This window comes from Thamnophis elegans, chromosome 2, assembly GCF_009769535.1.
Source record: "Thamnophis elegans isolate rThaEle1 chromosome 2, rThaEle1.pri, whole genome shotgun sequence".
NCBI lineage: Eukaryota > Metazoa > Chordata > Lepidosauria > Squamata > Colubridae > Thamnophis > Thamnophis elegans.
Genome location: NC_045542.1, coordinates 7,718,026 through 7,738,107, shown reverse-complemented (window position 1 = coordinate 7,738,107; position 20,082 = coordinate 7,718,026). Strand labels below are relative to the sequence as shown.

At 46.2% G+C, this 20,082-nt stretch overlaps 2 protein-coding genes across 4 annotated transcripts in view; one reads left to right on the top strand and one right to left on the bottom strand.

The window, feature by feature from the left end:
* The first annotated feature begins 694 nt into the window (after positions 1-694).
* On the top strand, positions 695-11,177 carry LOC116504877 (ras-related protein Rab-7a-like). The gene is made up of 6 exons (XM_032212104.1): positions 695-721; positions 922-987; positions 7,079-7,205; positions 8,858-9,076; positions 9,669-9,794; positions 10,095-11,177. Exons 2-6 carry the CDS (start codon positions 941-943, stop codon positions 10,182-10,184), a joined length of 609 nt encoding a protein of 202 aa, XP_032067995.1. The 5' UTR covers positions 695-721; positions 922-940; the 3' UTR covers positions 10,185-11,177.
* The window catches only part of HCFC1 (host cell factor C1), a 30,217-nt gene continuing 20,689 nt past the window's right edge, over positions 10,555-20,082 (bottom strand). For all 3 annotated transcript variants that reach the window (XM_032212103.1, XM_032212101.1, XM_032212102.1), the window contains exons 19-26: positions 18,550-19,087; positions 15,933-16,316; positions 14,884-15,002; positions 14,659-14,796; positions 14,336-14,521; positions 13,879-14,176; positions 13,054-13,117; positions 10,555-12,024 (exon numbers count right to left, since the gene is read on the bottom strand). In XM_032212103.1, the coding sequence (XP_032067994.1) occupies positions 11,985-12,024; positions 13,054-13,117; positions 13,879-14,176; positions 14,336-14,521; positions 14,659-14,796; positions 14,884-15,002; positions 15,933-16,316; positions 18,550-19,087 (1,767 nt within the window). In that variant the 3' untranslated portion in view covers positions 10,555-11,984. The remainder of the gene's footprint in view (positions 12,025-13,053; positions 13,118-13,878; positions 14,177-14,335; positions 14,522-14,658; positions 14,797-14,883; positions 15,003-15,932; positions 16,317-18,549; positions 19,088-20,082) is intronic.

Sequence of the window (20,082 nt, the reverse complement as noted above, 5' to 3'; positions counted from 1 at the left end):
TGTTAAGTGAATCTGGCTTTCCCATTGACTCTGCTTGCCAGATGGTCACAAAAGGTCATCGCATGACCCTGGGAGACTGCAACTTGCATCATAAATATGGACCACCTTATGAGTCCCCTGGGGGGGGGGGAAAGGGCAGCATATAAATATAATAAAATCAATCAAACCAGTTGTCAAGCATCTAAATCACATGACCATGGGGATGGCTGCAACAGCTGTAACTATGAAAAATGACTGCCAGTCCCTTTTTTTCCCCCAGTGCCGTTGTAACTTAGAACGGCCACTGTTGTAAATCAAGGACCACCTGTAGTCTGCACATGCTCAGGAGCTATTTAAACATTCCTCCCTCTCTCAGAGCTCCAGGAGGAAGTCCTGGTACTGAAGCCTGGGAGTAGAGTGGGGGGGAGGTTGACTTCTGCCTCTCCAGCAGAGAGGAAGATCCAAGAGGATTCCCCTCTTTGGCCAATTGCTCCTTGCAGGCTATCGGCTGCTGGGAGAAACGGGGGATGCCCTTTTCCCCGCGGAAGGAGAGAAAACCCCGGGAATTTCGCAAGGGAGCCGCTGCTCAGCCCCGAGTCCCAGCAGCGGCAGGCGTGGCTGGTTGCGCGCGCTCGCAAGCACCTTCCCTTACTCCTGCGAGGAAACTGTGAGGAACGACCTCCTTTGGCACTTCTTTCCTCCCTCCCTCGGGAGATTCAGCAAGGAATAGTGGGCTCTCGGAGTAAGAGAACCACCCCGAGGGGAAGGGAGGGGGCTGAAAGAAACGGGGCTTTGAATGTAACTTTTCCTCTAGGCTCCCGATTTCTCGCTGCCGTCGAAAGACGGGCGACTGGATTCCAGGGGAAACAAAACACCTCCCCACTCCCGGACCAGGTGAGGTGGCAACACCTGAGCCCCCAACTTCTCTCTCTCTCTTTTCAGGTTCTGGCGAAGACGCCCCATGTTCAGACGTTCACACCTCAAAATCCTGCTTATTGGGAATTCAGGGTAAGCCAGCACGAAGCTTTTTTGGGGGGTGGGGAGGGCGCACGGGCATCAACCCCCCTTCCTGGAAAGAGAAAAATCCGGAGAGGAACTGGACGCCCAGGCTGTGTTTGCTGAGTGGGTGTGTAGCCTGTAGTAAAGGCACCTGCTGCTTCTCAGGGAAGGGGGAGGTTGGAGAGGGAAGGGGGAGGCTGAGTAAAGGGAAGTGAAGTGGATCTGAAGACTGGGGGGGGGGGGGGAACCTATCTGGCAGATGTTGTCTTTTACAGGGGGTCCTCAACTTAGAACCAGTGGTGGGATTCAAATAATTTTAACAACCAATTGTCTGCCCTAATGATTTCTTCCAACAACCAGTTCACCAAACTTAGCAGTAGCAATAGCAGCGTGACCTGTCAAAAGCGCGGACGACAAAAGCGCGATCGACAAAATCGCGCCTTTGACGTCATCACAGCGCGACGAAAAAGATCGAAAAATTCAAATAAAAATTAATAAAAATTCAATTAAAGCAAGCCGATTCACATAAAGGTAAGGGTTAGGGTTAGGGTTAGGGTTAGGTTAAGGGTTAGGGTTAGCTTTAGAGCGTTAGCGTTAGCGTTAGGGTTAGGTTAAGGGTTAGCGTTACGTTTTTCGTTACTTTAACGGTTAGGTTTAGGGTTAGGTTTAGGGTTAGGTTAAGGGTTAGGGTTAGGGTTAGGTTTAGGGTTAGGTTTGGGGGGCTTAGGGTAAGGTTTTCGTTTTATTTTTACATTTTTTCGAACTTTTTCGTCGCGCTGTGATGACGTCACAGCGCGCTTTTGTCGAGCGCGATTTTGTCCTACGCGCTTTTGTGGTGGAACCCAATAGCAGTTAGACTTGTATACCGCTTCATAGCAATAGCAATAGCAGTTAGACTTATATACCGCTTCATAGGGCTTTCAGCCCTCTCTAAGCGGTTTACAGAGTCAGCATATCGCCCCAACAACAATCCGGGTCCTCATTTTACCCACCTCGGAAGGATGGAAGGCTGAGTCAACCTTGAGCCGGTGAGATTTGAACCGCCGAACTGCAGTCAGCTGAAGTAGCCTGCAGCGCTGCACTCTAACCACTGCGCCACCTCGGCTCCTAAACTTGCTCAGAAACTTAACAACCGGTTCTCCCGAAGTGGCGCAAACTGGGCTGAATCCCACCACTGCTTACAACAGTACCTTTAGGGACCCTTCAAAATTACAACAGCACTGAAAAAAAGTAACTTATGACCGTTTTTCACACTTAACAACCATGGCGGCATCCCCAGGGTCCCGTGAGCAAAACCCAGACACTTTTGGCAACTGACTAGAACAGTTGTAGTGTCCTAAGGGTCGTGTGTTCAACGTTTGTGACCTTCTTACAAGGAAAGTCAATGGGGAAGCCAGATTCATTGAACAACCTTGTTACTAACTTCATGATTGCAGCGATTCACTTAATGGTGGCCTGTAAAGTCATAAAACGGGGCAAAATTCACTGAACAAATGTTTTCACTTGGCAACAAAAATGTGGGGCTCCGTTGTGGTCATAAGTAGAGGGCTACCTGTTGTGGCCCAGCAGGAGCCGTTGGAGCTGCCACCAGACTCCGACAGCGAGGGGCCCTATGAGTTGGCTTTGGAGGATGTGGAGGACCCTGGACAGGGTTCCGACTCTGAGCAGGGCGCAGAGAGGCTGGTTGGCCACCAGGAGGCGCCTGAGCCTTCAACCAGTGGGGAGGAGACAAGGGAGTGTGATCCGGACATCAGCAGTGGGGAGGAGCCAAGGGAGTTGTCTCTGGATGCCCGGCACCGGAGAGCTAATAGGCGTAAGGAACAGTTACGCAGTTACAGGAGATAATTGCACTCAGCTGGTGGTAATGAGGTTCCTCTCAAGACTATAAAAGGAATGCTTGTGCACACGCCCCTTTTGCAGGAGTCAACGCATTAACTAATGTTGAAGAACTGTAGTGTTAGCTTGGCAGGCTGGATTGCTGCCAAGGCTTGTCTGTGCTGGATTGCTGCCAAGGACCTGTCTGTGTTAATAAATTCCGTAAAGTATCTTTGGCTCGGCGTGGCTTGGTGTGGGACGAGGGGGGTCAGAACAGTTACCTGTATATACTCATAACATTGTCTTCCTCTCCTGCCAAACCTTAGCTGAGGCAGGTTAAAAAAGACTTTCGTCAGATTGTGCAAAACAGGGGTGCACCTGATAATCCTGTCTGTCCATGGATTAGGTTGGTGCACAGCCCCCAAAGTCAGAAAGAAGCGTTTTGAGTGGACAGGGGAGGAAAATGACAAGACTGACGCAAGTAGAACAAACGTGGTAGATCGGGTGGCAGATGAAGAAAAGATGGTTGCTGGTGGCAGGGGTTAAAGTTGAACTCTGGGTTGATGACATCATCTACAACTAAACTTCTGTGATCCCATGTTGTATTCAACCATTCATCCCAGAGGATACAAATGCTTCATGTTATGACTAAGTTGAGGGCCAGTTTGGTCTAATGCAAGGGTGTCAAACTCACAGCCTGCGGGCTGGATGTGTCACACACACGCCACCCCCATACTTGGTTTAGTGAAAAAGTCACAATATGTCACGTGACGACACTGTAACGATGCGAGTTTGACAACCCTGGTCTAGCGATTAAGGCATCACGCTAAAAACTGGGGACCATTTTAGTTCTGCTTTAGGCATGAGAGCTAGCTGGGTGACTTTAGATTAGACATTCTCGTGTAGCCAAACCTACGTCAGGTTTGTTGTTGTGGGGAAAAATAGGAGTACTTAGGTGTGTTTGTCACCTGGAGTTATCTATAAAAAATTAAATAGAGGGAAATAAATGAGGGAAAAAAGGGTGGATGATAGGAAAACTGATGGGCCCCTGGACAGGCTCCGTGCAGCGGGGAAAGGGAGGAAGGCAAGCCAACCTGGCATTATTTGCCCTTTGAGTCCTTCCTGGAATAGAAGAGGGAGCAAGTAAAATGATCTCACCTGCAGTGCTCATGAGGATTCATCCTTCCCAAGTAAAACATTTTATTAAAAGGCATACACTTTTGTGAGCTATAGCTCACTTCATCAGATGCATAGGTGTGTTAGACTGCTGTAGGATTTAAAGTGGAATGAGGAAGGAAGTGGGAAGTTGAATTATGCAGATACAAGGTGAGACAAATTGTAAGTATCTCATCAATTAACTGCTGTATTGGGTTAAAAAAAAACATTTGCATTTGTTGAAACTTTGGGAAATAGCCCAAAATCTTTTGATATGAGTTTAGCAATCTCTTGCTCAATTGTGCTGTTCAAAATTTCTTTTTCTTAGAATGCTTGTAGTGAGATTTCTAATGAGTGTCCTGGGAGGCTGAAATAATCGTCTGGTACTTTGTTCATCAACAGAATTAATACAGCATGACATCAGGACTCAAAAGTTGTATTCATTAATTCTTTTGCACAGAGTTTGCCCTATGTGCTGTTGGAGATGTTGGAATTGTACCCCAATTGACTCTCTATCTAAATGGAGGGGGGAATCCCATGAGTTGAAAATATTATATACTTGGCAATTCTTATCAGCCCCATATGACATGGTAACCCACCAGAAATGATGAGAATATAGTTAAGAGCATATAGAGGGTATCCTATTGGTGAAAGCAGAGAGGCTTCAGTTTTTCATAACAAATATGACAGTGAAAGAGAAGAATTTTCAGAATACTAGTCTATAATTCTGCAGCAATGCCAAATGTTTTAAAAGATTCCATGAATCTCCTCTCATGTGTTATAAAATTAGGCAAATATTTGTTTGTCTTGCAGTTCTACAGACCTATGGATTTTGCTGTATAACTTTTAGCCCCATGCTCCTTTTTATCTTCTCCCATTTAGGATTTGAAAGGCTACTTCCTTCTGTTACATCACTTATTGAAATCTTTCAAAGAAAATTTTGGTGTACTCCTTAGGAATTAAATTGGCATTCTTCCTTGAATCTTTGAGCTCAGCTTATGTAGGTACACACTGCTCTTTGTACAAATCAGGATGTGCTGTGTTTAAGCTCTCTAGTGTTTGGAAGTTTTTATTGGGAGGATTGAGTTAAATTACATGCTTGTTTTTCGCAGTAGCAGAAAGTTGATTTGAAGAATGCCAAGAATCTAAAGACCAACTCAAATAGCTATGGTGATGCTTTGGAGAGTCATGGTATCCCGGTGGAAGAGATGGGAATATGTAAAAATCATCATTGCAATAAAAACCCTCAGATTTGGTGTATGTATGTGTGGTGGGACTATAATCTGAATTATCAAAAGTCCATGCTGGAAATCCTACCACTGTTTGAGAAACCTCTTTTCTGATGAGAGCAACTTCTGCATCTCATTTGGAAACCAAGGACCCAGAGTATGGAGGAAGAATGGAGAGGCCAATCAAGCACAGTAATCCCATGGTCAGTGAACCAGGTTTTAGTGCTTTTGGCAAAAGTTGCTCTCATCAGAAAAGAGGACTTTGGTCCACTGAGTAACAGGACCACTGTGCTTCATTAAGACCAGGGTCAACGCAGCCATCTACCAGGAGATTTTGGAGCACTTCATGCTTCCTTCCGCAGATGAGCTTTATGGGGATGCTGACTTCATTTTACAGCTACCCACACTGCCAAAAGCATCAAAACCTGGTTCAATTACCGTGGGATTACTGTGCTTGATTGGCTAGCAAACTCGCCTGACCTGAACCCCATAGAGAATCTATGGGGCATTGCCAAGAGAAAGATGAGAGAGACATGAGACCGAACAATGCAGAAGAGCTGAAGGCCACTATTGAAACATCCTGGTCTTCCATAACACCTCAGCAGTGCCACAGGCTGATAGTTTCCATGCCACGCCACGCCACATTGAGGCAGTAATTGCTGCAAAAGGGGTCCAAACCAAGTACTGAGTACATATGCATGCTTATACTTTTCAGAAGTCCGATATTGTTCTATGTACAATCCTTGTTTTATTGATTGCATGTAATATTCTAATTTTTTGAGATGGTGCATTTGGGGTTTTTGTGAGCTGTACGCCATAATCATCACAATTATGACAAATCACGGCTTGAACTACCTTGCTTTGCATGTAATGAGTCTTATATATTAGTTTCACCTTTTAAGTTGCATTACTGAAATAAATGAACTTTTGCGCAATATTCTAATTTTTTGAGTTTCACCTGTATCTGTGACTAAGAGGCTGATTTTAACTAAACTTCAAAGAAGAATTGAGTTTAAAATTTTACTAATCATAGAGACAAATAACTGTCTTGGATGCTAAATTTCCTTGAAATCCTAATCTTCCTTATAAGTGGTTAAAGTGGCATTTAAAAATGAGTTGATTTCTGAAAAAAAAAAACTATCTCCAAGAGCATTTCTTGCATTAATTTGACTGGACCATATCCCTTTTTTAGCAGAAAGTTTACAATATTGCTAAAAAAGATATTGGTATGTATTTGGTGCTGTTCATCATGAAGGTATCACAATGTAACAAGAAAACATAGATGCATTATAAAATCTTTTTGTTTTGGTGGGACAGGAAGAAGCATAGTTAAAATTATCTTTAATGCTTCATTCTCAGAGAAAGCAGTAGTAATTTGTTTTAATAATGAGATTTTTTTTTCAAGCGTATGTTTTAAATTATTCGTAATTTCACAGAACCTGCTTTTCAACTAAGCTTTCTGAATAGAGTTGGTTTTTTTTCCTTCTGCATCTGATTTTGCTATTGTAATTTGGCTGTTGCAATATTACATACCGTACATCTTTCTTAATAAACTAAAAAAAAATCTTTTTTCAGATAAGAGCTGTAATCTATCTAAAACAGCAGCCCCATATCTTTTGAGCAGTGGGGACCAATTCTGTAGAGAACAATTGGCTTAATGTTGCTCATTGGTTAACTGGGGGTGTCAGTAAGCTCAGTAGGATATTCAGCCTTTCTCCCCACTCAATGGGCCACAATTGCTGTGATTGTAGCGCTCTTGAATCTCCATGCAACACAGCTTGTGAGTGTGGGAAATAATGTTCTTCCTTGATCCTAACCAGTCATCTGTTGATTAATGGGAGGATGGGTAAGGTGGGAGGATGGGTGTTCAGGATCTGATGCCAGTGTTGTCTTCTCCACAGGGTGGGCAAATCTGCCCTGATGAACCAGTATGTCAACAACCGCTTCAGTAGCCGCTTCAGAGCCACCATTGGAGCAGACTTCCTCAGCAAAGAAGTGCACATTGATGGTCGCACCCTGATAGTGCAGGTAGGCCTGATACAAGGCAGACTACTGACTTAACCTTTGACACGCCTTGATCAATGTTAATGTTCTCTTCCCATCACTGAGTAAGCCAACTTTGGTGTTACCAGGGCTATCTTTTGAGCCGAGGTGGCGCAGTGGTTAGTGCGCAGCACTGCAGGCTACTTCATCTGACTGCAGTTCTGCAGTTCGGCTGTTCAAATCTCACCGGCTCAAGGTTGACTCAGCCTTCCATCCTTCTGAGGTGGGTCAAATGAGGACCCGGATTGTTGGGGGCAATATGCTGATTCTGTAAACCGCTTAGAGAGGGCTGAAAGCCCTATGAAGTGGTATATAAGTCTAACTGCTATTGCTATCTTTTGAATGAAACACTATATATAGTCAAAAGAGAATCTTGTGTATAACCCCTCTCTCACACACACACACACAATGGTGTCAGCAAGCCAGACTAAATATTAAAAAAATGATAAGAGTAAGAAGGAAGAAATGCAAGTAAAAAACTCACATAGCTTTGGGGGAGGGGGAATGAACCTACCACAATCCAGTAATTAACCAGGTATTCAGTGTGCTCACCATAATCCCTGTTGAACTGTGGATGGCAGAATATTTAAAGGTTAAAGCTCAACTTTTTTGTTGTTTTGTGAACTGGGAAGCTCCACGTTAAATATTTTTGTGGAAAGATTCCACTTGTCTCAACTTGTAGGACAAAAAGAATATGTGCTGTACATATATGACTCTGACCATCAGAACAGGCATGTAAATTATCAGAACAGACATCCATATTTTATCAGATACTTCTAATATACAAAAGGGTCCTCCCTATAGCATTGTTTTGCCATTAGAAATATTCTTCAGCTGCTAGATGTATTGTAGATATAGAAATAATAGTTAATCTACTTGCTTCATGCCTCCTCCATTTTCTTATTTTTACAGCTATACAGAATGGCAATCTCAAATAAGTGACAATCCCAATTCTTGGAAACTTCAGCTTTAGTATCTAAACTAGCTTAGCTGGCAATGCTGGCTGTGGCACATGGAAGTTATGATATACCACCTTGGAAAATGGGTCTACTTATAGTTTACACCAAGGGCTTTACAGCTGTGAAAGCCAAGGAAGCAGTTCAAGCAAAGCTTCCATTACATGTGTTGTAACCACCATCTGAGCTAACATTAACAATTGCCACATGCCAGATTTTATCACTAAATATCAAAGCTTGGAACCACAAGCTAACATTTCACTCATTTTTAAAAATATAAAGAAAGCTTGAGCACTCGAAAAGGGTGTAACATTCCTAAACTAAATATATCATCAGCTAATTGTTTTGAGGTCTAGCTTAAGGGTGTCAAACTCGTGGCGTCACGTGGTGTATCACAACTTTTGCCCCCTTCACTTAAACGGGTGTAGTCATGATCACAGCAATGCATCCAGCATCCTGGGGGCCACGAGTTTGATAGCCCTGGTTTAGCTTGACCAGTCTAAGTTTATGGGGCCTTTAAAAACAAAAAAAATTCATTCTGCACTAAAATATTCATGACAAAGAAAATTTAGATAATCCTGTAATGATGCACTTTCTCATCTTGCCCACGCAAATCCCTCAGTATTTGAGCAATCCGATCTCTCTCTCCCTCTCCCTCTCTCTCTTTATCCCTGCCTCAAGATCTGGGATACAGCTGGTACAGAGAGGTTCCATGCTCTGGGGACGGCCCTGTATCGGGGATCCGACTGCTGCCTGCTCGTCTTTGATGTCACATCTGTCTATACTTTTCAAGCCCTCGAGAAGTGGCACAAGCAGCTCTTGCTGCAGATTGAGCCAGAGGAAGAACCCACTTTTCCCATTGCCATCATTGGAAACAAGACTGACCTGGAGAACCGTGAGGTACATACTGAACACACCGAGAGGATAGGTTGAAGCAGTGGTGGGTTGCAGGCAGTACGCCCCGGTACGGGTGTACCGGATCCTGCCCGCAGCACCGGGTACCATTCCGGTACAGTGCTCCGGAGGGCCCACCTGCACTCCTTGCCCGTTTTATGCATTTGCCTCTTCTGCGCATGGCGCGTACGGCGCCTGCACAATGCTCCACAGAGCAGCTGGCGCATCACGGAGGCTTGCGGAAGTGTTATTTGATGCTAGAACGCATGTGCGCACTGCACATGTGTACACGCGCTGCGCGCATGTGGGTAACTCCAGGGCCGTTTCAACCGTACCGGTTGGAACAGAATCTGAAACCCACCACTGGGTTGCAGCTATTGTGGAAGAGCTCATGTAGCACCCAACTTAAGAATGAAGGGGTATTTTAAAGATTAGGAGCAGACAGAGCCTTGAAGAATCTGGATAGCTTTTGATGGGATAGGATGCAGAAATAGAACCCACGGGAGAGCTTTTACATTTGTAGGTTCTATTTTTAGTTTAGGGTTGCAGACAGGACTTGGAGGAGGGCAAAGTGTGAAGGTATCCTGTCTTTAAGCAGGTTTCTTCAGAGGAAGCCGAAATGTGGAGCAGGCTTCATGATGCCACCTACTTTGAAGCCAGTGCCAAGACAGCTGCCAACGTGCAGGAGGTGTTCGAGTGGGCCATACGGGCTGTACTGAAGAACGTAAGGAATGCATTCCCTCCATTTCCAATTTTAAAAGCTTTAAAGCATGGCTGTTCCTTTTTATAACTCCTGGATAACCCAACAGTGTGCCATCAAAACATGCTAGCACAATTAATGTGAAACAGCTAAATGCAGTTAAGAATGCTTCTTTAGGCTGAAAAAAACAACAACTATTAAATAATATGTTGCTTCCAGCCACAGCAGGTATTACCGATGCTCTTAAGATTACATTCTTTACGACAAGAAACAAGAAGACCTCTTTTCTCACTTGTGCTCCTCACCTTCTGTTTCTCATTTCAGCGCAGGGTACCTGAAGAGCCACAGCTCAACTCTGTTCACCTAGAGACCAGGCCGCCAGAAGGAAGCCACCGGCAAAGGTGTGGCTGCTGATGAGCCCAAATGCAGATGGGAAAAGATTTATTTTTCACTGCAGATCTTGGAAATGATGCAAAGAACAGGAAGTATCCCATAGTGCAGCAACAAGTCTGCCAAACCTTGCAGCCTGCCATTTTGGTGGCTGGATTCCATGATGAGATTTGTGGCCTTCTGGAAGAGAGCGGTCTTATAATTGAAGGACCTAGATTGGAGGTGGGATGGTCTTCATCCAAACATATGGGAATAAAGCTCAACCTGATACTTTCCGGTGACAGAAAACGGGTATCGTCTAGTCCTTTCATAAAGAGAAAAGGCTACAGATAACTTGACCGCAAACACTTTGAAGGGAGAAGTGAGGGAAAGAGCTCTTTTTCCAAACAGCAAGTCTTGTTTCCAAAAAAAGTCTTTAATTGTTCAAAATAGCACAAAAACGACAGATACGCAGCACTAGGGAGGGGAGGGGAGGGAAGGGAAGGTCAGGGTGGATAGCCAGGGTAAACTCCTATGAGGGCTGTTCCTGTCTCAGTGGAAAATAAATCGGGTCAAATATAAGAAGGACAGAAGGAATCTTAAGGACCGAACAGGAAAATGGGAGACAGCGAAATATACTATAATACAAAAGACCAGGGCACAGAGCAAGGGAGAGGTTTGCTCATGGGGGCATTTTCTGAGGGCTAGTTTGCCTACCAATCTCAACACAGCAAACAGTGCGCGTGGGGGGAGGCATTTCTTCTGTATTCCATAGAGCTCCCCCAACTCTACAGAGTAAGCCCTGTTGCTTTCCCCATCCTCCCCTATGTGGAATGTCCCAAGACAACCAGTGGGGGGGAAAGAGGGGAGGTGGCATGTATTTCTCTATAGAGAGAAACCTAAACTCCTACCCCGTACAGTGTTGGAGAGTTGTATGTCAACCATCAAGAATATCACCCTCCAGCCTTGCTCTGACCCAAAAGCCTCTGGTGGATCAGCTACATTCTCCCTCTCAAATCATTTTTTTTTCCTAAAAAAAGTTTTATACAAAACAACGGAGAGGAATGGCAAGACATCTGCCCATATAGCATGCCACCTTGTGGCCTAGAGGCAGGAAGAGCAAAGAGAGAAAACAAACCCGGCTTGTGCTGCTAAGGAGGGGCTGCTCCATGTACAGGGGGGGAAAAAAGGGGTGGATTCAAGCCACGAACACCCTGCGCTGAGCATTAGAACAGCTGCTGTAGCACGAGCCCCTTCCCTCCAATGTTCAAAGTAGCTGCATCTGTGGCCAACCATACCATGTCACACCTTCTCAATCCCCACTAGCAGGGATTTCTCTCCGTTACCAAACGCAGACACTAAAAACTAAACTCAGGAAGAGGGTCTGTACAGAGGCAAGAACTGGAGGCCGGGAGATCAAGTCTCCCACCCCCAACACACAGGATTTAGGGGAATACAAAAGAACTTCATTCCTGTAACTGCAACTTGTAAAAAAAACCAACAGCCCCTCCTCCCCCCATAACAAGTTTTCCCTCAAGCCCACCCCAAACATCAATGTCCATGTTATCGGGGTAGTAAGCAGAGGGTGAGAGAGGAATTCCATTCCTTCTTCCCCCTTCCTAGGTGGGGTATGGCACAGTGATGGCCCTGCTTGGGGCTCCCTCACATGAGCCTCAGCGTCTCTTCTCCCTACCCCCCCACCCCACCCCACCAGTTCAGCCCAGGGTGTATGAAATGTGCTTTCGGCAGTTCCATCTTCCTCCATACACGGGGTGACTGGCTGGCTGGGGGAGTTCAGGCAGAGGCGTGGAGCAGGCAGGAAGAGGGGACGGCTGGTGACTCCCTTCACTGCCCATCTGCTTTGGGCTTCTTTGGAGCACTTTTCCTGGAAGATGAAAAAGAAGAGTTGAAGGTCCAATTTCCTGCTTGGCCATGAACGCGATGGTCTTCTTGCCCAGAATACTGGCAACATTCAAAGGTTCATTCCCTGGAATTGTCCACTCCCATCAGTACTAGCAAGCAACCAACTTCTTCATCTTCATCCCACCTTTTTTATTTCAACTCAAAAGTGGCTAATATACTTAATTCTTCCTTCTCCTATTTTACTCACAATAACCACTTTGTGAAGTTTGGGCTGAGTGACTCGTGGCACGACAAAACCGTGCTCGACTAAGCCGCGCCCGATTAAACCGCGTTGCTGACGTCATCAACAGGGCGACAACAGTGAGCGCGGAGAAAGAAGGGCGCTTTAAATAGCGCTTTGAAAGCAAGCCGATTCAACTTAAGGTAAGGGCTAGGTTTAGGTTTAGGTTTAGGGGGCTTAGGTTTAGGTTTAGGGGTTAATTTTAGGTTTAGCGTTTACAGCGTGCTTCTGTCTCCGCGCTGTTGTCGCCCTGTTGATGATGTCAGCTACGCGGTTTCGTCGAGCGCGCTTTAGTCGAGCGCGGTTTTGTGGTGGAACCAAGTGACTAACTAGCCCAAAGTCATCCAGCCAGCTTTCAAGCATAAAGGCGGCCCAGAACTCAAGTCTTCTGGTTTCTAAAAGCTTTTACACCTTAAATACTACACCAAACTGCTTCTCGGCTTCAAATAGCTGAGCTCCACAGTTGAAACTAGCAATATTCCTGTAGAAAATTTGCTGCAGTCTCTTTGATTTGCTAGGCTGCTTATAGGAGAAATTCTATTCTGGCTGGAGGCGCTTCTTCCACTCTGCATAAACAACTAGTAATTTAGCACTTTATTCAATCGAGGGCTGACCCAAGATATTCTGATGAACACAAAAGAAATTTTATGAGACATCTTTTCTCCCAAAACGACTGGGCATATATGTAGATTTCCTTCCCTAACCCACAACAGCTCCACAAAGGAAACACAAAGGCTGAAATAACTGCTTGATACCCCAATCAATACTCACAAATCAGAAGATGAAAGCGGCCGCTTGTTGGTTGGTTTTGTCATGGATCCATCTTTACTGGATTCTGTAAAGACAAAAAGTGCATTACACCCACTGAAGGCAAAGATAAAACATGGCCTGAATCAAATTGAATCATTATAGGAATGTGAACTTGTTTATTTATAAATCATGATATCCAATAGGGATAAAACTAGGAATGAAATGCAATTGAATGCTGACATGTGAAAAAAAATGGGTAATTTTATTCTGATATTAAATCCTTTAGTCATACTATTAGAATTTGGCTTGATGAGCATCTCTCTACCACTGAGCTCAGTAAACCTGTCCTTCCCCAAGCAATTTATACTGTAGCTGGTGCTGAAAATACATTTTCACTCTAGATGGTGAGATTCACATATTAGAAAATCCAAACATGATACATTCCTAAATAGGAATTGGCAGAAATATCTGACAAATTCATCAATTCCTATTGAATATTATCAATAAATTAATCAATTACAAGTGATGATAAATATTCTAAAACTTTGAATGAGACCTTCCTATTTACTTATACCAACCCCCTTGCTACCAACAGAAATATCAACATAAAGATCCAGCCTGCATCTAAGAGGCAACATGGCAGATTTTCTTCATTGGCAAACCAAGGCTCAAGATGGGAAAGTGAATGGTGTGCAGATATTTTACAAGAGTCTTGAGACCTGGTAGCAATTCCTCATCTTGTTGACAGGTTTAATTGTCAACAAGATGAGTGGGAATGTCATCCCACTCGTATGTGGCCTGAAGCTACATTCCTCCCTCCAATGTCCCATCACAGCCCCAACTCACCTTGAAGCCACCGAACTTGTGTGGCAGGACCATAGCCCTTCTCGTTGCGGGCAGCAATGCGGAAAATAATGGCAGGCTTTGTGGTGTAGTCTATATGGGCATTGGAGAGACTAGCTGATTGGACCAGGCACGAAGGACTGGGCCCACAGTAAACCCGCATGAAGGCCAGTTGGGCAGGTGCTGCACTCTTAGGTTCACCCGCCTGAGGACTTTGGATGGCCAGGTACACCGAGTATTCTGTGATTTTTCCAGAGGTGACCGAAGGTGGTTCCCAAGTCAAGTGGGCCCCGTCCGGACTCTGTGTTAGAAACACGCAACAAGAGCTTGAAAACCACAACAGCCAAAAGGTATTTGCAGCAAGAGTGGGAGACAACAAATGAAACAAACATTATTCAATTAACCCCACCCAAACAGGGAGATGAATTGAGAGGACTTTAAAAACAAGAAAATCTCTCACTTTACTGATTTTAATGGCACAAGGCGCTCCAGGAAAACCAGGCAGACAGGTCTTGAATGCGGAAATTTCACTGAAAGGGCCTCGTCCGCAGGCATTAATTCCTGCCACTCGGAACTTATAAGCAGTACCAGGCTGCAGCTCCTGCTTCTTGAATTGAGAATAATCAGGAGTAGTTCCTGAATCATCCTGCAGAGGACAGAAGAGAGTGGGAATAAGACATCACAATTATCTTGATATTATGGGAATGGATAGAAAGATATGTGGCAGCAAAAAAATGGATCTTTAAAGTGAAGTTGTGATTATAGTATATTCTTGCCACTCACATCTGTAGCAGGTGAATCATCAGGCGGCAGGAAGTAGTGTGTAACCACCATGTTGGTTGCCTTGACAATACCCACATCAAACCATTGATTTTCCTTCTTCACCACCACTTTTGGAGGCTGTGTGGGAGGCTCTGGTTTCTGGCGAAGAATGGACAATTCAAGATGAACTTTGGAAAACTTGCAAACTCATCCCTCAAATTCCTACCGATATTTTTTTTTTCTTACCATTGGAGCTGGTTCAATCCCATTAGCAACTTCTGTCAGGGCAGCTGCTGCCTGCAATTTTGCTGGGCTGGCTACTACCACAGGCTGTGGGGCCACAAAAGTATTTGAAGGCGCAAGACCTGGATGAGGGAAAGAATTTCAATAACTTCCATGAGATCCCCAATCCCCAAAGATGTTGATCCATGTTTAAAACGGGAAAGGAAATACAGGTAACAGAACCTAGTCCTGATTTAACTAAAAGGCCCACCTTAGACAGAATAGGTGCCTTGACAGGGCTGGAATATAAAACTATCCCACAATCAAATAATTGTGCTTATCCACCAGGAACACCCTCTACTGAAGGGGTGTCAAACTCATGTCATGGCAATGACACATGACGTATCAGGGCTTTCCCCCCCCCCTTCACTGGCCATGGCCAGTGTGTGACGCATCCAGAGGGCCAGAAATTTGACAGCCCTGCAATACAGCTTTGCTCAGACACTCGTCTCAAGCCAGTGGTGGGTTTCAAAAATTTTTCGAACCTACTGTGGGTCTGGCTTGCTGGCCATGTGACCTGGTGGGAGTGGCTTGCTGGCCATGTGACCTGGTGGGAGTGGCTTGCTGGCCATGTGTTTTCTTTCTCTCTCTCTCTCTTTCCTTCCTTTTGTCTGTCCCTTTTTCCTTTTTTTCTTTCACCTCTCACTTTTTCTTCCTTTTTTTCTTTCTTCCTTTCTTTCTCTTTCTCTCTATGTGAGTGTGTGTGCGTGGTGGGTTTCAAAAAATTTTGGGAATCTCTTCTGTAGGTGTGGCTTGCTTTCTGGGTCCACTGGTGGAACCTCTTCTAACCGGTTCGGTAGATTTGACGAACCGGTTCTACCGAATAGGTGCGAACTGGTAGGAACCCACCTCTGTCTCAAGCAAAGGAGCAAGGGACCCTCCCTTTCACTATTGGCTGAAAAGCACCAAGGAACCCGCCTTATGACTGAGCTGTGGCACCTCTGCTTACAAGTGGAAACAAGCTTTTAAAGGCCACTGCCAAATAAAATGGCAGTCGTCTTTGCCTCACTTACTCTCTGTGGGAGTGGGAGGTAAGAGCCCAACCGTGCTGGTCACTGCGCTAGCCAACTCATTGAGGCCATTGCTCTCACTGGCAGGATCATTGAGGCTATCGGCAGGAGCCAGGGCTTCTGTAGGCAAGTGGGCAGGCAGTTGATGCTGAGGGGGCTGTTGTTGCTGCTGTTGCTGTTGTTGCTGCTGCTGAATGGCAGCCGCCGCCGCCGCCGCCTGAGCCTCCTGAAGCTGCTGTTGTTGCTGCTGCACTAGGGCTGCCAAGTCTTGCTGAGTAAGCACGATGGGGATGGCGGTGGGCTGTCCTTCGGGGCCCTCTGAAGTCAGGTGACCTAGTTCAGCCTGTGTGGCTGCTGCCTCCGAGGTATCCATGGCTTCCCCGGGACCTGTTCAAGAAAAGAAAAGAGCTAAACCAGGAACGACCGTTGACTTACCCGAACGGTCGTTCTATGTGCACTGCGAGGGGAATCCAAGCAGGGGTTAACTTTGTCCATTAGCCTAGAGACTGAGTCGCGTAATGGTTGACCACGCCTCCTCTGACTGGGATAGCTGAGTTTTGTACGAAGGCTCAGCCGATCCAAGAGATGGAACAATTGTCACGGAATGCAAGTAGTCAATGAGGTAAGTAAACCATACGAGTGAAAGTGTACGCAAAAGTCAAATGCCCGGACCAGCCGAAGCCGAGGGCGGGTTTGGATTCCCCTCGCAGCACACATAGAAGGACCGTTCAGGTAAGTCAACGGTCGTTCTCCTGTGCGCTGCTTGGGGAATCCAAGCATGGGACATGCCAAAGCAATGAGTGTCAAGGGCGGGAGCTAGGCTGGTCAGGGGCCCTAGGTGGTGAAAGAACACTCTGCAAGTCTTGTCGCCCAAAGGAAGCCTCTGCCGAGGCATAAATGTCCACTTTATAATGTCTGACAAAGGGTGACGGTGATGACCAAGTCGCCGCCCTGCAGATCTCCTCCACTGAGGCCTGCATTGCCCAGGCCGCCGTGGTAGCAGCACTCCTGGTGAAATGGGGAGTGATGCGTCTGGGAACCGGTCGGATTGACTGTCGTAGGCAAGGGTGATACACGCTTTCAACCAGCATCCGATGGTATGTGAGGACATCTTCTACCCCATGGATGATGGCTGAAAAGACACGAACAGCGCCTCCGACCTTCTGAATGACGCAGTGCATTTCACATAGCGACAGAGCGCCCTGCAAATGTCAAGGCGAACCTACTCTCACCGCGGCACCTGCGGGAATGGAGAACGGCGAACCGACTCACATCCACGGCCGCTAGCTGCTGCAATTCCTTCAATGCGCTGGTTCCCCCAGCCGCAAGAGCCTCAAGGGAAGCTGCGAAGCACCAACGGGAGCGAAATCTAGCCCTGTGTAATTTCTGCCCGTTGGAACGAGCAGGCAATGTGGCTTGCACTGTCTTGAATCCATAAATATTCAGTCCAAATGCATGAAATAAATCCAGAAAAAATAAATAAATAAATAAATAATGCGTAATTTGTCTAATGTCCTAGAAGAAAATTGTTTACGTCTCTTTAGGCTGGACTGAGTTAAAAAAACTGAACTATCCCAGTCAGAGGAGGCGTGGTCAACAATTACGTAACTCAGTCTCTAGGCTAATGGACAAAGTTAAGACATTTGGATTCGAATCCCAAGCAGCGCACAGGAGAATGTTCAACCCACAGCCTGTATGCAGACCTGGACAGCTAATAATGCGGCTCTATAGAAACTAAATAAACACACACACACACTATATATAAATAAAAAATATAAAAAAAAGAAAGGTGATTATTTATATATACAATCTATATTATATATTTTATATGTGTCCCAAGATAATTTATTCTCACTCAATGCCACCCAGGGAAGCCGAAAGACTCTTACGGACTAAATGTTTACTGAAGACCCAAGAAAGTTAGCAAGATTACTGTAACGCGCTCTACATGGGGCTGCCCTTGAAGAGTGTTCGAAGACTTCAGTTAGTCCAGAATGCAGCCGCGCGAGCGATTGTGGGTGCACCCAGGTACACCCACATCACACCTATCCTCCGCGAGCTGCACTGGCTACCCATTAGTCTCCGGACCTGCTTCAAGGTGCTGGTCGTTACCTATAAAGCCCTACATGGCATCGGACCTGGGTACCTGAGAGACCGCCTCCTGCCGATTACCTCCCTCAGACCAATTAGATCTCACAGGTTAGGTCTCCTCCGGATTCCATCTGCCAGCCAATGTCGGCTGGCGACTCCCCGGGGGAGAGCCTTCTCTGTTGCAGCTCCAGACCTCTGGAATGACCTCCCCGTGGAGATCTGGACCCTTACTACCCTCCCGGCCTTCCGCAAAGCCACCAAGTCCTGGCTGCTCCAGCAGGCTGGGGGGCTTGTGAAATATCCAGCCCCACGGTAACTGTGAATGTTGCGTATTTTAAAGTGTTGTTTTTGTCTATTTATCCCCTTCCCTTGTTTATTGTGAGCCGCCCGGAGTCCTTCGGGAGTGGGCGGCATACAAGACCAATAAACTAAACTAAACTAAGATCTTTCACCGAGGACAGACCCGGCTGGCTCATGTGGCGAGTGGAGAAGATTCCAGAGAGGAAAACAGAGGGTTACAAGTACTCACCCATTACAGCCTGCTGGGCTGCTTGCAAGACCGCCTGGATGGCCAGGGCTTGTGCCTCTTCAGTGGCAGCAGCTTGGGCCGCAGCCTCTGCAGCAGCCGTTACAGCTAGTTCCTCAGGAGTCAACCCTGTCACCATCAGAGTGGCGGTGCCCGCCTGGCTCTCCGCCATCAGTTCCTGAGGCAATGCTAACTGCTCCACCTCTGAGGACGGTGGAGCGGCAGGAGTGGCCTGGGGCAGCACCACCATAGCCACAGACTCTTGGGTGGGGGCTGCTGGTGTGGGTGGCGCCTGTTCAGTAGGAGGTGCAAGTTCTGGATGGGGAGCAGTTTCACCCAGAGGACCTTTGGTTGGCGGCGTGCCAGTTGAGGCAACCTGTGCTTGTCCCTGAGGCTCAGGGGTTGCAACTGCTGCCTGCATCTCTATGGAGGGCTGCAATGGTTCAGAGGGTGCCGGAAGGGCATCTGTGCTGGTGGCATCAGGAGTCTCAACAGGGGGGGCTGCCTCTTCTGCAGGGACATCGGTGAGCGAGGAGAGGTTCTGCAATATGGATAGAAAGGTGTAATGTGTGAATTCTGGACCTGGCAGCAGCATTGAGTCTACCATAAACACTTCTTATACAAACACTAGGACCTAGGGGCATCTCCACTGGATCGGTTCCACCACAAATCCGCGAAGCCCTTCTGCGCGGAGACATAAGCGCGAAGACTAATTCGCGCCGTTCTAAGCGCTAGGGAAAAATGCGACCCTACCGCGATGACATAATCGCGGAGGGCAAAATTGTACATTCCCAAGCACTCAGTACCCTAAACCTAACCCTAACGCTAAACCTAATGCTAAACCTAACCCTAAAAGAAACCCCTAAACCTAATCCTAACGCTTACCTTAATTGAAGTCGGCTTTCTGCCGCGGCGTCGTTTTAAAGCGCCCTTCTGTTGCCGCGCTGTTGTCGCGGCGGTGATGACGTCGCGGCTTTAGCACCATGATTATATCGCCGCAATTTTGACCAGTGCGGCATTGTCGTGCCACGCACTGGATCAGGTTGAAGGCCCAGTTAAACCAGCCATCTCCACTGAGAAGCTACGAAGTATCACTCCTCCTTAAATCATTTCACTGTGGTGGTTAATACCTCTTCTACTGCATTCTGCTTTTTCTTTGCCATTATCCTCCCCCACCCCACCCCAAGGAATGCTGTTTCATCTTTGAGGATTCTCAGAGATATATTTTTGGTAAGAGTTATTACAATAAGCCAAGTTAAACTGAATTTGGGACTTGTTCATGTACACACACATATTTATGGAAACAACAGAAGACTTAGCACTGCTCATCAGGCATGTAGGATTGGGAGCGCAAAGGACAAATGAAATTTGGAGCAGAAACATTCGCAGATGAATGTGATAGTTCTGCATCTGCTGAACGAGTAGCAAACTCATTCCCAATATGCCAATATTTTGTTTTCCATCCCCTCAAAGCACGCAATAGAATCATCTAGGGAATCTCAATCCTTGTCTGGAATGAACCAAAGAAAACAGGAC

Bases quoted from the DNA above. Each gene is read 5' to 3' on its own strand.
- LOC116504877 (XM_032212104.1), top strand. From the start codon at position 941: ATGTTCAGACGTTCACACCTCAAAATCCTGCTTATTGGGAATTCAGG. The intron at 9,077-9,668 runs GTACATACTGAA...GTCTTTAAGCAG, and splicing joins CTGACCTGGAGAACCGTGAG to GTTTCTTCAGAGGAAGCCGA. The intron at 9,795-10,094 runs GTAAGGAATGCA...TTCTCATTTCAG, and splicing joins TACGGGCTGTACTGAAGAAC to CGCAGGGTACCTGAAGAGCC.